Source organism: Vicia villosa, unplaced genomic scaffold, assembly GCF_029867415.1.
Source record: "Vicia villosa cultivar HV-30 ecotype Madison, WI unplaced genomic scaffold, Vvil1.0 ctg.001700F_1_1, whole genome shotgun sequence".
Classification (NCBI taxonomy): domain Eukaryota; kingdom Viridiplantae; phylum Streptophyta; class Magnoliopsida; order Fabales; family Fabaceae; genus Vicia; species Vicia villosa.
The window spans coordinates 284,678-302,281 of NW_026705702.1; the positions used below are offsets into that span (position 1 = coordinate 284,678).

At 32.9% G+C, this 17,604-nt stretch overlaps 1 protein-coding gene across 1 annotated transcript; it reads right to left on the bottom strand.

The window, feature by feature from the left end:
- Window positions 1–9,839: 9,839 nt before the first annotated feature.
- LOC131636350 (isoleucine N-monooxygenase 2-like) lies at window positions 9,840–11,634 on the bottom strand. Its single transcript, XM_058906967.1, has 2 exons — window positions 10,657–11,634; window positions 9,840–10,580 (listed from the first exon to the last, which is right to left on the bottom strand). The coding sequence occupies exons 1-2, from the start codon at window positions 11,602–11,604 to the stop codon at window positions 9,936–9,938; spliced, it is 1,593 nt and encodes a 530-aa protein (XP_058762950.1). The 5' UTR covers window positions 11,605–11,634; the 3' UTR covers window positions 9,840–9,935.
- Between the last annotated feature and the right edge of the window lie 5,970 nt (window positions 11,635–17,604).

The following is a 17,604-nucleotide window of genomic DNA, read 5'->3' on the forward strand; positions in this document are numbered from 1 at the left end:
TGGCCGTTAAATCGATTTCCATGCTGCAATTTTCACCAAGGTCACATTCTGAACAGGGTGAAATCGATTTCCCTCCTGGGTAAATCGATTTCATGCAACAAGTTTTGGAAAAAAATGAAGAATTCTCAAACTTGGTGATCTTTGGTACCATCTTTTGGGAGAATATTCTTGATCTCATAATTCCATGCCTCATCATGATTAAATCCTATCATACACCCTCATTTGATGACATGTGTACCATTTGATTGTTAGCACCAATTTCATTTACTTGATCATTTTTATTTCCCACCAATTTCCACCTCATTACCATAATTCCCTTCATTAACCTCACTTTAATCCCATTTCCTTACCAATTAAATTCAAATTAATCTCCAAGAAACAATTACCAATTTGCCACTACCCTCTTTTCCAATTCTATAAATAGAGGCCTCCTCTCATTCATTTCACAAGCTTGGAGAGCCAAAAAAACTCTTGCAATTTCTCTTTTCATCCTCTCCCAAATCATTCAAAGCTCTTCTTCCATAAAAAGTTAGTGAGATTCACATTGAATCTCACTAATCTTTGAGCTAAACCTCCATCCAAACACTATTTCTTCATACATTTTTGGTAGATCAAAGCATTTGGTGATTGTTCTTGAAGTTGATTCTAAGTGTGTGCAAGAATTGGTAAATATCTAGATCAATTTCCATCCTTCAAGATGTGATCCTTTGTTGATTATGTGTGCTACATCTATGGTGTTATTTTGGTGATATTTGATGGTGACTTGATGATAATTTCGTGCACAATTGTATCCAAGATCACAAGGTGTTTGGTTTTATGTTTGAACAAGTTTTTTCTCTTTTAAATGTTGTTTTTGCTGAAAAATACACTAGTGAAATCGATTTCCTTAAGGTTGAAATCGATTTCATGATGTGCGTGACCTGTTTTTTTTTTAAATGCAGCAGTGAAATCGATTTCCCTCCTGATGAAATCGATTTCATGCTGACAGAATATGGTTTTTTGCCTTGTTAAACTTTTTTTTTGATTCTAACTCTTCTCCTACTCCATTCTTTTGATATTTTCTTTGAATTACAAGTTTAGAGGTCTAATTCCTCTTCAAAGTCAATGGACTTAGGGCGTTGATGGGATGAGAATCCTAATCCGCAATATTAAGTGATTGAACTTGAAGATGGAAGGAATCTTTGAATGCGATTCCATCTTTCATTTCTTTTAATTTTGGTCGATGAAAATCTTCGATATCATTGGAATTCTTTTGGATTCTTGATGAAGATGAGACCACTGCCTCTTTTCTTTTCGTGCGGTATTGCTTTCGGAGAACGATCTACATATCATTTCTCTCGCATGCATTAGCACAAATTTTTTTTATCGGCCTCATTGTAGGGTAACTTCTATATAAGTTTCTTGGCAATCTGCTTAACATAGCGCAACACTCATTGTCCCGGATTGAAAAAAAATCAAATATGGCAAAGATTGTATGCGGTTGGTTTAAGACTTATGGAAGTTTATCGTGTAGTCGCTTTGATTTTATCAAGCTTCTGATGAACTTCCATTGAATTAAAACCCGAGATCATCATTTACTCACCATCGATCTTTATTTACTAATTACTAACAGTTCCAAAATCGATGATATATTTGACAAGTTTCAAGATGGTCATCTTGCTAACATTTCCAAAATCGATGATATACTTGACAAGTTTCAAGATGGTCATCTTGCTAACATTTCCAAAATCGATGATATACTTGACAAGTTTCAAGATGGTCATCTTGCAAACAATTAACAATTGACTTTAATTTCCGCACTTTATTATATTGTTCTTTATATTTCTCGCTCTATGCTTCATTTTATCATTCATCATGTTTATGTTTCCGCTATTTTCCTTTTGTCCATTTGAACCATATTTTATTTTTGTGCATAAAACATTAATAATCAACTTAAAACGATAAAAAATACTTAAGGCTCTTTATGGACTATTTGTTACTATCCCGAGCATTTTGGAGACCTGGACCTTTTTGGACTTAGCACCTCTGGACCTTGTTATCTTGTTGTTATTCTGTTTGGAAGTCCTTGGAGTTTAGTCCAAGGCATTGAGTTGTTTCCTGTTTGTGTATACTGGTATTTTCTCGAAAGTCCTTGAAGGTTAATTCCAAGACATTGTGATAAGGAATTCATCTGTATACAGCTGTTACTCTGCCCGACTTTTGTCAAGATTTTATGATGTGTTCCAAAGACTTGGTGCAAGTTATGCTAAAGATAATAGGTTCATCTGGATCCCTAAGTGGTATTGTGTTGGTTTAGTGTTGGTAGTCCAAAGGATGGTAAATCTACCTTGACTCTTAATGTCAAGTGTTAACTTCTTATTTTGGTTAGATCGTTCTTTTCTTATCTTTTATTTTATGCTTTAGGATAGTCCCTTCATCTCCTTTCCCTTCTTAGGTTTTCAAAATCTTCTCGCTTTTTCCAAAACCTTCTTATGTTTGTAAAACTCTTTTAAATTTTTTTTCTCTAAAATATCTTTTTGCACTTGTTGGCATTCCTTTCAAAGTTTAGACACAATTAATTGTTGTAGTGAGTTGCGATACCCCACGATTTTGATATTGATTGATATGATGGAATCTTTTCCACTTGAGAGAGCTAGTGGCATACTTGTTTTTATTCAAGTTGGAGCCCTTCTTTCATTTGTGATGCAAAGAATCCACCTGTTCTCATGTTAAAAATCAATGGCCGAGTATTCTCTCCTATGATGATAAAGTGTTTATTCTTTTTTAAAAAAATCTTCCCTTTTAAGTGGAACTACATTAGCTCTGACTTCTCCATTGCACCGAGGAGGTATGTAGGCACAAGATGTAATGTCTTGGCGAGCTTATTTAAAAAAAAAAATATCAAACAAACCTTTTTATTGCACACGATATCTTTTAATAAACACATATTTTCAAAAAGGTTCCTGTGGAGTACCACAGATATGAGGGGTGCTTAAAACCTTCCCCTTGTATAATCAACACCCGTACCTAAGATCTCTTTTTGTTTAAAAAACAAACTTTGGGTTTATTTCGCTCTTTTCCCATTTCCTTCAGAAACAATAAAGCGCGGTGGCGACTTTCACTGAAATAATGAGTCAATTCAACCAATGGCTTTGATCTCAAATTTTTCCCGCTACAGATATCATGGCCGGAACCTTTTCCACGGTCGAAACCATTTTCGTGGTAGAGGACGTGGACGAAGTCATATGAATAATTATAGATATCCTAGATATGACCAAAATAATTGGAATCGCAAAGGAAAGGGTAAGTATATCCAAGAAGGCCCCTCGAAAATTATGAGGATGTATGCTATAGATGCGGAACGAAAGACTACTGGTCTAAGGTGTCTAGAACACCAGAACATTTATGTATAAGAAAAATGGCATTTGTAGAGGAAAAAGGGAAAGAAGTGAATTTTAATGAGATTGAACCAATAAATGATAATACCTATTTTGAGACAATTGATTTTGTTGGGGTGAAACAAATTAAGTAACTATTTAAAAATATGTATTTGAATAATGTTTAAAGTGCTTGTATTAATTTTATATTTAAAATATGTATCAGCTTAAGAATGTGTATGTTATTTAGGTGTATTTTATGTTTACATGAAATAATAATGTTAAATATGTTGTTAATTTACTCTATTCAACCGATATTTAATGAGATATATCGTCAAGCATACAACATAGTCTCCACCGATCTTTATTCATTCCAAAAAGGAAAAGAAAATATCGAATAAAATCTAAGAGAATAAAAAGAAATGGATTTGATGGTCGTCGCAACCAAATTAGGGCCCGGGAGTCGGTTATGCAAGGGGAAGGTATTAGCACCCCTCACATCCATCGTACTTGATAAGACCCATTTAGTTAGTTTATGAATGAGTGTTAGCGTGATTTTTACTTGCGGTTCTCTAATTATTATGCAAGGATAAAGAAAGGAATAGATTTTTTATTTTTTTTATATTATTGTGCTTGCCAAGACATCGCATCTTGTGCCTACGTATTCCCTTATATAATGGGAAAGTCAAAGCATTTGTATTTCAGGATACAAAACTACGAATTTGTTGGTTGATTGTAGAAGAAAGTTTATGCAGGTGGAGCTTTACTATGAACAAAATTGGAGGAAGTATAGATTCATTATGCAGAGTTTTCTCAAATGTTTTCTCCCCCCTTGTTCTTGTTGTGGCTACTTTGTTCTTTTTGTTACTGTTTGTGGCTACCCTCTACTCCTCATCTTCTATAGTTTTTCTCCTTGTTATATAGATGAAAGAAGAGTGAGGGCTTGAAGGGAATCAAATACAACCCTTTGATTCTGCAGGTACCAAGATGAGAGGTGAGGATTAAGACTTGTCTACTAAGTTTTTTTGCTTTCCATTTTTTGATGTGTTGCTTTCTTTCTTTATTGATGCAGGACTTGTTTTGGTCATTTTGGTGAAAATTGAAGTTTGGAATGTGAAATGTTGTTGCAATATTTTCAACATCGTGCATGCATGAGAGGGTGGTACCAACCAATTGCATTCCATCATTTTCTCTATCTTGACATAAAAGATAAAAATCAATACTACTAATAATACTAATAAAAATAATAATTAGTATTAAAAAGTAATTGACTAAAAAATGAATTAAAAATAAAAATGCAAATGAGCTATATTTTTTATATTTTTGAATTAAAATGATGCAAAAATGTAAATTTAAGCGAAACTAATAAAGGACTATAATTTATTGATATTTTTGAATTAAAATGCAAATAAAAATGAAAATGACATGTACTAAATATTTTTTTAGAATTTTCATGAAAATAAGAAACGAATGACGAATTAGAGATGAAGAAATGTGTCATATGCATGATTTGGTAAAGTCGGGCAAAACATGATTGAAATTAAATCAAGTTTCACTAAATTCACAAAGCGACCTCTAACGTTTCCATTTCTCGTGGCTTTTCAAACATAATCAACTTCATATGCAAAAAGAACCACTCAAAAACTTCAAAATTTGAAGAAGCTATGAACTTTTGAATTTCGACTTGAGAATTGGAAAAAATAGGTCAAACCACTTGTGAACACTTGCTATTTTTATCTTTTCTTGCATCCTAAGGCATCGTGATGAAAATCTCTTGTAATTGGCCAACAAACTCAAGCTTTTGATGATCAAATGATGACAAATGAGCCTTTGATCAATATTTGTTGCATATCAAGGTTCTAGCTAAGGAGACTTTTCTTGATTCACCTGATTCAATCCATGCCTATAAGGGGAAACAAAACAAACAAGACATATTTTTGTACTTTTCATGAGGTTAGTGGTGCATAAAAGTAAAGTGAATACAACAAGGCGTTCGAAAAGGTTAGGAGCCAACCAATGATGTGCAACAATGCAAATAGAGATAGGATCTAAGGGGTAAAAGTTGGGGTATGACAATTTCATAAAAAGTGACAGAACCAAGTATATCCCTCCCAAGTTTTTCTCATTCACACAAGAACTTGAAAGAAACAAATAGGTTGATATTTAATATATTCGTTCAAGTGATAATGTGACAGATCTCTTCATAAAGGCACTTCCTACATCAGTTTTAAAGAAGCATGTACAACCACCCTTCGTCCTAGAAACTCCCCCCCTTAACTTTCTCCACTTCCTTCCGAAAAGAACTCTCCTACACGTTGTTACCTCTCTTAAATCTGGGAAGATTTGCAAAAATCTTCCTCCCTTCTAGAACAATGCTATCCAACTTGATATCCAACAACTTCACATCCTTCACATTGGAAAAAACGAACGAAGACGTACCATCTTCCTCGCTTATCTCTTCTTGATGGGATTACCACTTCGTCAATCTCACTCAGGTCCTTGAATTCGTAATAAAGGTCCTTCTCCCTCCATTTTCACCAAACTCTGTAACAAAGAAGGAGGTGTTGGACCCCCCTCAGCCACTTTTTTCTTTCCTCGCTCTCCGCCCGCTACATTTCATTTAGCAGACCCTCGCCACCTTCCCTTATAGCCACTGACCCTGCTCCATCCTCCTTCCCCATCCTTCTTCGCTGCGTATTGTTCTTCCATACATGCACCCGTTCCCTAACCAAAAGTTAGAGAGAAGGGAGACTCTCTCTCTAAAAGTTTTTTTTATTAATTCTTACAATTTTGATGGAGAGACACTTTTGTAAGAACTTGTTTCTTAAATATATTTATCCAAATTGTTTAGTCTATATTTTGATTAATATGTGAAGTGTTTATATAGGCGGAAAAATTGACTTTGAAGTATATCAATCGAGTGTTTAAACAGAATAATAGGAAAAACTATCACAAAAATATTATTATCAAGATCTATACCAACATAAAATTTGGTTAAATTATATAGTGACGGAAGAAAACCGTAGCTACAAAAAAAACCATAAATCTGTATCTTCAATCAGAAGTTGTTGGTTTAACTAAATGTTTAAATCATCGGCTAAATATCCGAAACTATAGTCTGTATAGCTTGTATGGACGGTAAAAATCTGTAGATACAATGATTTATGGATATAATAGAAATTTGCCTACGCTTTTTGAGTGTCACTAAAAGTCAAATTTCTTGTAACAATATTATTAATAGATGAATATGTTTTATGATATTTATTTTAATCTCACATGAGATATTTTATTTTTATTTTGACTATAAAAAATTTGTGGCCTCGAATTAACCGATGATCCGCATGGGAATAACGTTTTTTTTTTTTAAAAAGTGTATGAAAATTGAATGCATAATGTTGGTTGTGCAGAAACAATACATTTTAGAAGAAAAAAAAATACAATTTAGGTGAATAACATGAGCTAACCAAAATTTAGAATGACATTAGTAGTCTTGATGTTGGGATTCAACGCTAAAATTGATGTTGGGATTCAACGCTAAACATCGACTCTAAGGCTATGTTTGGGAGTTTGGAGGGGAAGAGAGGGGAGGACTTTAAAAAATAGGAAGAATTAGGTGAAAAGGATAAAAAGATTTTGGGTAGGAGGGTTTTGGAGGGTTTGAGTTTATTCATAACACCAAAAACCCCATAAAATGGGGGAACTCAAAAATTGTATTGAATGAGGGTTTTAGAGGGCTTACATAAATTTTCCAAATATCTTTTAAGTTATTATAGTATTCTGAAAATTAAAAATTTAGTAATAATAATGACTCTTTTATCATTCTAAACAAAATCATTTTTTTTAAAAATGTCAAATATTTTCCTATATTTTTTTAAAATTTCATTTTTGGAAGCCTTCCCCTCCGCTTCCCTCCAAACTCCCAAACATAGCCTAAGATTCACTTTACTAGTAAGGTATTGTTGTGGATAAAAGTTACCAATGATACTTTTACCCGCGACTTTGTGGATGTTAGTAAGACCTAGAAGTTTAGTATTACTCAGGGTTGTTCCAATCACATTTGCTTTTGGCTTTGAATAGTGACAAAAAAATTTCTTAACCTCGTACATTTTACAAATGGATAATGGATCTTTCCCTTAACTAATAATAATTTGTCTATTCATCCAAATATAACAAAAATTTGCTATAACTAAAAAACGACAAAGACTTTGGGTCTGTTTGGTAAAAATAGCGGTTGACTGATAAACTAGCTGATAGCTTATAGTTTATATCTGATGGCTGATGATTAATAGTTTATAGTTTATAGCTGATGGTTAAAACTGATAACTGATAAGCTAATTGAAATGTTTGGTAAAATTAACAGTTCAAGTAACTTATAAATGTAAAATGACATAAAAGATATTTAATACATAATTATTTTGAAATTAAAATAAATTATAAAGGATAAAATGAGTTTATGCTAAAATAATAAGGATAATAAAAAGGAAGAAAAAATGATAAGCTATAAGCTAAAACGCTATTTGAAATAGCGTCTGAAAAATAATCTATAAACTACTAAAATAAACTATAAGTTAGTGATAAAAAGACCGTTACCAAACATGTTTAAATTGTCATATGAGCTTATAAGCTATAAGCTATAAGACATAATCTCAAAATTATGCCTTACCAAACAGAGCCAAAAACTCTATAGTTGTTACATATACTTCTATTAATAGAATATTATCTCATCTTTTCTTTTTATGTGAGATTTCTGTTCGTATATGGAGAAGGGTTTTCATGTGGCTTGATTTATCCGGTTTTTTGTCGCTTGAGGAGTTTGGGGATTTCTTCTATAATTTCCGGAAAATTCCTTGCATTAATAAGAGATTGACTGCGGGTACCGTTTGGCTTGCTACGGTTTGGATGATTTGGTTAAAGCGTAATGCGGTGATATTCAAAAAGGAAGAATTTAGCTTTACCGAATGTATGTCGGATATTGTTTTAATCTCTTGGAGGTGGTTATGTGCTTTTCATAAGAGAGCTAATCTATGTAATTTTTATTCTTGGAATTCTCTACCTCTTCTTTGTTTTGAAAGGTAGCGGTTCTCGTTTTTGTATCGGGTCGGAGCATCCCTTTTGCTCCCGTTAATTCCATTATCTATTTTAAAAAAAATTAATAGAATATTTAAAATTTTGAAAATGGATAAGCATCGTTAGCATTTTAATATTAAAAAGCTGGTTTGGAAGGAAGAACAACATGGATCTTATAGTGTCAGGTCGGGTATCACATTTGGAGGAAGGCGAGGAAAAGAAATGGAGGGGTGACTGGAATGGTAATTGGAATAGCTTATGGAATATATAGACACCGGCTAGAGTAAAACTTCTTTTTTGGATAGTTTGTAGGCAATGTCTCCCGACGAGAATGTGACTCCGTCAGCATCATGTTTCATGTATTCCCAATTGTCCGTCTTGTGATAACAATTATGAAGATGATTGGCATGTTTTTTTAGGTGTTTGGAAGCAGTTTCCTCTTGGCGGGCAGCGAGATTGTTTAATGTTATATCTCTCTGTTTCCACTCTTTTCAGGATGCTAAATCTGTTATTATTGATATTTGTTGCAAGGAAGATAGTAATATTGTTGGTAGAGTAGTAGTAATGATAGAGGGCTTGTGGAAGAATATAAATGATTGGGTTTGTAATAAAGAGAAGGAAGAAGCTACTAAACTTGGTTGGCTAGCCTTGCCAGCCTTGCACAAGTGGCAAGAATGATTTTCTGCTCAACAAGTTTGTCACTCCGAATGTAATAATGAGAATTTGTTACAGTGGAGTCCGCCGCCGAGTGGTCTCTTTAAGTGTAATGTGGATGCAGGTTTTCACCGTCAGTTAGGGACAACAAACCGTGGTTGGTGTCGTCGAGATGATCATGGGGATTTTGTTGTTTCCGGAATTGCTTGGGATGGTGGTACATTATCTATTCTAGAAGCGGAGGCCTTAGCCCTCAAGGAAGCTATCCCATGTGTTAGCACCCTACCTTGGCCATGTTTTTTTTGAAAGTGGGATGTCCATGGACTACGGTCAAACATAGGTGGTAACTCAATTTAATTTTATTATGTCTTCTATTAAGTTTTGTTACTAGATTTTCCTCACTTTAAGGTAAAGTTTATAAATCGTCAAGCGAACTTGGTTGCCCATACATTAACTAAGGCGGCCAATTCTAGGACTCGACGCATGTTTGACGAGATTCCTCCTTGTATTTCCTCTTACTTGAATAATGAAAAAAGTTAAATTTGCTTTTGTCAAAAAAAAATTGTTAAAAGATTCAATATTTGAAATATATAATAAATAATCAATAATGTAAAAATTTAAATTAATAAATTAGAAACAATGGTTCATAACAACAAGATAATCCTCATTTATTTATTTATTTATTTATTTATTTGTAACATTTATTTCAAATCTTCCATAGATTCTAAACAACATTATTCTTAAAGCAAATCCCAACCTTATTTATATATCCCCTTTTAACCTGACATGATTGAGAAAGGAGGTAAAATGGTTGGATTTGTAACTTACATACATAAAATAAAAGAGTGCCATGGAATCTTATTTCGACCTGCTTCCAAAGTTGTACAATTCGGCGGGCAATCTTGGCTTTGCTATAACCGTCAGTGGATCAGCAGGGTACAATAAACCTTCAGCCTCCGCGAGATTGATTCTTGGTATATTGGGAGGTATACTCCAAGTGAATCCTTGGAGCAACCTTGCCAATAACATAATAGCCATCGTGGTTCCAAGTATGGAACCAGGACAACCACGTCTTCCTGTACTAAAGGACATGAACCTTAAATCCGGTTCTATCAAAGTTATATCCGGCCCGTCATTCTTGAGATGGCGTTCTGGTTTAAATTTGTTTGGTTCAGTCCATACTTTTGGGTTTCTGCCAAGTCCGGTTCTTCCGAGTAACACATAACTACCCTTTGGTATCAATAAATTTCCAACAATTGTATCATTTATGGCAAAATGGGGAGGACTTAAATCTGTTATGGGATGGAGACGAAAAGATTCTCTTGCACAAGCCTTCAAGAAGTTGAGTTTAGGAATGTCTGATTCTTGAACTAACCTATTTTTTCCGACTACAGTGTCCAACTCGGCAGTAGCTTTTTGCAGTAGTTCCGGCTGATTTAACAGTTCGGCCAATATCCATTCTACTGCATTTGATGGATTGTCTAAAGTTGCCATCATCAATTCCTACATTAAATTTTAATTAGTATATCATTTGTAAGTATGGATACATAAAGAAAGATAACAGAAAGTTAAATCTTACAACAAGTTGAGCCTTGATTTCCTTCACCGTCAAGAACGGATTATTATTTTCATCTTTTAGGTTAATCAAAACATCTAGCAAATCCTCTTCAACTTTCTTTGATCCATCACTCCAATGTTTGATTCTTTCTTCAACAATGGGATCATGACACTTGTTCATTATCCTCACTGCATTATTGATCTTGCTTTTATGACCATCTAGGTCTAGTAGACTCATTCCTGGGATAAAATCTGATAGAGAAAAAGAAAAAATATAATTAAGCAAATCTAAAGCAGCATTAACTTGTTCAACCTCCTCAGAACCAGGCCCTCCATCCTTCATACCCTTTCCAATGTATCTGGTACTCAAAAAGAGTTTCCTAAACACATTACTACAATAATGTAGTATTGCGATTCTAACATTCATAGGGCTACCATTGTTGCATTTGTTGTACACATAAAATATTAGATTATCAGCTTCTTCATTTCTTTTTCCTCGAAGCCATTCATGTTTGGACGGATTAAGCAAATCTTTGACAATAATTTTCTTCATCTTTTTCCATTGTTCTCCATACGGTCCTAACATTGTAGTTATGTATCCGTTGGAGATGATACCAGTCGCCATGGTTTTTGGTCTTGATGCAAAATTAGAATCATGTTTTTTGAAGAATTCAAGTGCAATGGTAGGACAATTAACGACGACGAGATGAATATTCATGAGCCGAAAACATATTATTTCGGTATTCATTTCCTTCAACATTCTATATATCCATGCATGAGTAGGTCTGTTTGCAAGCATTTCAAAAAGATTACCAACAATAGGCAAGGGTTTTGGACCTGGAGGAAGTTTAGGTTTGTTAGGGTTATGGTATCTAATGGTTTTGATTACCATATACCCAACAAATATAACAAGGAAAAGAGACCATAAGGACTGAGGAAGTAACACGAGGAAGCTAGGGGTGTAAATCATGCTTTGAAAATATATTCTCGAGAAATATCGTTAGAGGGATGAGCTTGATCAATTATGAGAAGTAAGGCTCCTATTTATAATGTATAATTTTATGTATATCTTAATTCACCAACTTTAAGAAAAAATGGTTCATCTAATATGGTGTAAAATAAATGTTCAAAGACATATCCTTTTACTATTTTTAATTAATACTCCTTCCATTATTTATTTTATAAATTCATTCAATGAATGTATTTCAATTATATACAAGCCAAATATTTTATTTATTCATTAAGTTTAAAAAATTTATTTTTTCTTATTTCAAATAACTATTATATTTTTTGTAATTGGATAAAATCACACTAAATAGCCATAAATGTCATTTTAATTAAGAGTTAAATATGTTAGTGATCCCTATAAATATGTCACTTTTCACTTATAGTCCCTACAAAAAATTTTATCGAATTTTGATCCTCACAAAATTTTCCATCACGAATTTTGGTCCCTCCCGTTAAATTACTCTAACGGAGGCTTACGTGGCACGCCATGTCAGTAACAATCAACACTAAAGAAAAAGAGACGGATTGTGGGGGTTTTAACCCCCTTTAAATAACTTAATAATAATTTTTTACAAGCAATTAATTAAACCGTTGGTAGGGAATTCAAGTTTAAATTCAGCTATAATGGCAAGTATTTTGAATTGTGATTTTAAGGTACTATACATATGAACAAGTATTTGAGTCTTCTCTCAAATGAGTTAGTTTCATATAAGTTATTCATTGATGCAACCTTTATGTTCAAGGTTGGAAATATTTTATTCAACATTGAAGTTGTTTCTTGAGTGGATTTGGTCTCTCCTATAACTATTCATATTTATTCATACTAATACGGACACATTGATGCATAGTCTGATATAAGTATAATTAATTCTAAAAACATATTATGGGTTTGTGAAACTTGCCTACAAGAGAATTAACCCCATATTCATATTCATAGACATACAAATCTACTATCCATGCAAACTATAGGATAAGCAGGTCCACTAATCCTAATACTCAAAACCCAACTCTACTTATAGCTGCTAAATCATTGAGGTCTATGGTTGGACCGGTTCATTTAACTTAACAACCGATCCAAATTAATTAACATGCACGAATTCCAGTCGTCATTAATGATGTTTTTTTTTAATATAAAAATCATAAAGTCAAAGAATAAATAACAACAATATAGTTATAGTAACAACTTCACATATGTTATCATGAATCACTTAAATTAAATATTTAAAAAATTATTTTAAAAAAAGTTAGACTAAATTTTTGTTTCTTATAAATTTAAAATATTGTATTTTAAATAATGATTTTATGAATTATTTTAATTATATATACTATTAATCTTTCAAACAATTCTTTTAATGGGTTTATTCCACAAAATATTTGTCAACTTATCAATTTGAATGATTTAGATATTTCTTCAAATAAGTTGGAAGAAATAATGTCTATAAAAAAAGGATTTCTTCTAAATTTGTGGCATCTGAATCTTTTTCATAATGCAAAAACCATTTGTCTACCAAGTATTTGATTAATTGTTTGTGAGAAATTATTATTTTTTCAGTTATTTAAAGGGGGTTTAAAACCCCCGCAATATGCCTCTTTTTCTTGAATTATGCTTTGTCAGACGTGGCCAGACATGTGGCATGCCACGTAAGCCTCCGTTACATCAATCTAACGGGAGGGACCAAAATTTGTGGCGGAAAATTTTATGAGGAACAAAATTTGACGAACTTTTTTGTAAGGACTAAAAATGAAAAGTGTCATATTTATAGGGACTAAAAACTTATTTAACCCTTTAATTAATTATAAAAATTTCACTAGAAAAAATTCTTAGGGTATAAAAATATCCATTATCATTTTAAATGGTAAGTATGAAAGACAATGGTTGAGGTGGGATGTATCCTATAAATTAAAGAAAAGAAAGGGAGAAAAATCAGATTACATAAATGAATAAAGTATTAAAAGACACTTTTTTTGTATTAATAAAGAATACAAGTTCTAAAGAATTTGATTACAAGAGGACGGAAACAAAGCCAACCAATTACCTAACTAAATAGAATCTAACTTAAGTAAAATAAAAGATTTTTGCTAAACTCATAAAAGTTACAATTGGGTTGCATAATTTTCTTGATATACGACCTCCAAACGAGCTCATTACAACTCCAAACCACATCTCTCATGTTCCAAGTAGAGTTATTGAAAATAATTTCATTCCTACGTAACCAAAGACTCCACACTATTTCCAACCACACATTTCCCACATTACCTCATTGACTTTCTTTTGATGACAAAAAGAACTCTGATTCCAAAAATTCTCTTTAAAGTCAAACACATTGTGCAAATTGAATTTTGATTTGGATTTCATGTGAATTATTTGTGTTTGGTGAAATTTATTATTATAAGGCATATCAAGATCATCTAGAAATGGATTACGACTTATATAAACTTTTGAATTCCAAGTCTAATGTAGTTAGTGAATGTTGAGATGTGGAATTCATTGAAAAAATTATCACGAAAGATAAGAAAATCGAAATTCCCACAAATGAGAAGAACCTCGTGAGGAAACAAATTATTTAAACACAAATTGAAAGTTCGTCAATGATTGTTGAAAAACAACTCGAACATAGAATAAGCAGAAAGTCTGAAAGGCTAGGGATTTATGACCGAACAAAATCGATTGTTGACATATTTCCTTATCTAGTAGAAGAAAATAGTGTGAATTTTGTTTGTAATATTCCTATTATTCTTCAAGTGGAAGATGATCCTAAGAATTACAATGAAGAAGTAACTTCAAGGGACTTCTCTTGGAATGATGTTATCCAAGAAGAAATGGATTCAATCATGTCTAACCATACTTGGGAATTTATTGATCTACCTAAAGGATCAAGACCCAAGTAAGTGTTTAGAAGGAAGTATCATAGTGATGGTACACTAAACACCTACAAGGATAAATTAGTAGCCAAATGGTCTTAGACAAAAGGAAGATGTTGATTACTTCAACACATATGAACTAGTAGCAAGCACAATAATATTTAAAGTTTTGTTTGCATTAGCTTCATTGCAAGACCTTATTGTTCATCAATAGGTGGTTAAAAACGAAATTCCTAAATAGAAATCTCGATGAGGAGATTTACATGGAGAAATCAAAAGGTTATATGCTTCCTGGTAATGAACGAAAGATTAAAAAAATAAATAAATAAATAAATAAATAAATAAAAGAGGAGACACACAACTTAGGGGGAGACTTTTAAATCTTATCAAAACACGAATTCAAAGAGTTTGTCATCATCAAAAAGGGGGAGATTTTAAAGAATATATCTTATATCTAGTTTTGATGAAGACAAAGACTATCAAAGAAGAAAAGGATAAAAAGTGTCATGCACATCAAAGATAAAGTTGATCAAGAAGGTTGAACATAGAAATTCAAGTGAATATTTGAGACAAGAGAACTGAAATAAGGTACTCATTGCAATTTATACTATATTACTTTAAATTGCTCATAATTTCATCTCTCACTTCATCTAAAAACCTTCTTATATCATCATGCATTTATCTAAAAATCGTCTTCATCTACATCTCGTGACAAGTGTTTGTACACAAAGTTGTGTGAGAATATTGTGATATTCCTTTGTCTCTATGTGGATTACATATTGATCATTTGAAACAAGATGAATGGAATCTTAGAAACAAAGAGGTTTCTAGCTTTCATATTCAAGATGAAAGATCTTGAAATAATGGACACTCTTTTGGATCAAAGTAAAGCGAAAGAGTGGGGGTTAAAAACATAGTCAAACATACTATATTGAGAAAACTTCCACATTCAAGATGAAAGACCTTGGACGAGTTGACATTCTTTTGGGGATCAAAGTAATGCAAAAATATCGGAGGTTATGAGCTTAGTCAAATACACTTTGTTGAGAAAGTTATTGATAAGTTCAAACTATCACGTTTCAAGAAAGTGAATGTTCAATTTGATCTTAATGTCAAAATGATGGTGGAAGATTTGTGGTCATATTAGAATACACAAGTGAAATTGGTTTTCTAGTGCAATGTACTATATTCGACATAGCATTTGAAATTAGTAAATGAGTAGATTTACTAGCAATCTAAATGGTGAGCATTTAATTTTCGATCACAAGGATTTTTTATTATATTTTGAAAACCAAGTCTTGACCTCCATCATGGTAAGTTTCCTGCCATATTAGAAGGATATACCAATATGAGTTGGATATCGAGTGCTGGAGATCATATATTTACAACTAAGTGGATATTTACACTAGTTAGGGGTGAGATTTCTTAAAAGAGCAGGAAACAAGCATGCATTACTCTCTTGATCATGAAACCATAGTGTATGGATATCGCTTCCACTGGTTAAAGAAGTTGAACGATTGAGGGACCTTCTGTTGGAAGTTCCATTGGCTATAGACAATATTTCAAAGGTCTTAACACAATGTGACAGTTAAGCCAATTTAGCAAGAGAATTCAGATAATTGTAAAATGAAAACTCTGGTCACTAAAGCCTTAGACATTCTTTTATGAGAAAATTGATTAAAGATGTAATTATTTCATTCACATATGTACGATCGATCTATAATTTGAATAAATCATTTACTAAACTACTGGCCAGGGATTTATTGAAGACAACCTCGAGAGGTGTGAGGTTGAAACTCCTTGAATAAGCGTTCCGAAAATGATAGCAACCCAATCTGAAGTTAATACATCTTAACCTAAGAATCAATGGGTAACAACAAGTCGTTGATTTGGAAGTTAGTGCAACATTTTGTGACAATGTTGACTATTACATAATTGAAGGTTGATTTTTTTAAAAAAAACTCTTAATGAAGTTCTATAACGAGGAGGATATGTATCTCAAGAAATAGATACAAACTGACCTTCACCTATATGAATTTCAAGATGGTGTCATCTTAAAGTGAGAGTTGGGGTTTCTCTCATGAAAAATTCATGAAAACAGGAAAAACACATTTTCATACCCCAAAATTTGCCCATCTTGTAACACCCTTCTAAAACCCCCGCGGAAAATATAATAATAATCAGAGTAATCATACAGCAAGGATGTTACAATCAATAATATAAAGAAAACTCCAAGTCGTTTGTCATGCTTTATTAGGATTAATCCAAAAATATCAAAACACATGTTCAGCACAGCGGAACCTCATTCAACAGTATTATAAAACATAACCAATAAAGTCAACGATACGTAATCCAAAATGGTAACATAGTGTATCACAAGTAACTCTAAGACTATCTTTCCCAGTGTTACAAATCAGAGCATGACTCAACACGAACTACGGACTAGCCTACGAGCTATCTTCACCAAATCAAGATGCCGCTACTCCTTAATCTGAAATCATCAAAGTAAGGGTGAGTTTCATTCGAAATTAATAAGCATTATACAGTCATAAGTAATAAAATATCATAGCAATTATCATCCACCCAACCATACATGTATTCGGAATTACTACAAACAAGCAAGCATCAATTCACATGTATTACCTACCACATTACACAATCATTTAGTTATATCATGCTATAATGCACATGAATGGACTGACACTATGCATGTGGTACCATACATGGGCTAAACCCATCCAACTGATCTTTTCATCACCAAGATACAGTCCAACTAGCACAAATTCCTCACAATGGGAATTATGCCCACCATTTTGATCCGCAACGTCATCGGGATCCATCACCAAAATGTATGCGAATGAATGCAACGTATACCATGCTTACAACATCACCAATCCGATGTATTACATCGTCTCATTATCAATCACCAATTCATCACCAATAAGCATGCATATGTTTTAGCATTCATACAAGTATATCACACGCATACATGTTAGACATCACCCAATAAATAATATAAACAAGATAAAAACTCGGACCCACGTCCATTTCACCCATTCATCATATAGGCTAGTAAATCAGCTTCGCAGTGCCCCAAACG

Bases quoted from the DNA above. Each gene is read 5' to 3' on its own strand.
- LOC131636350 (XM_058906967.1), bottom strand. From the start codon at position 11,604: ATGATTTACACCCCTAGCTTCCTCGTGTTACTTCCTCAGTCCTTATGG. The intron at 10,581-10,656 runs GTAAGATTTAAC...AATTTAATGTAG, and splicing joins AAATCAAGGCTCAACTTGTT to GAATTGATGATGGCAACTTT.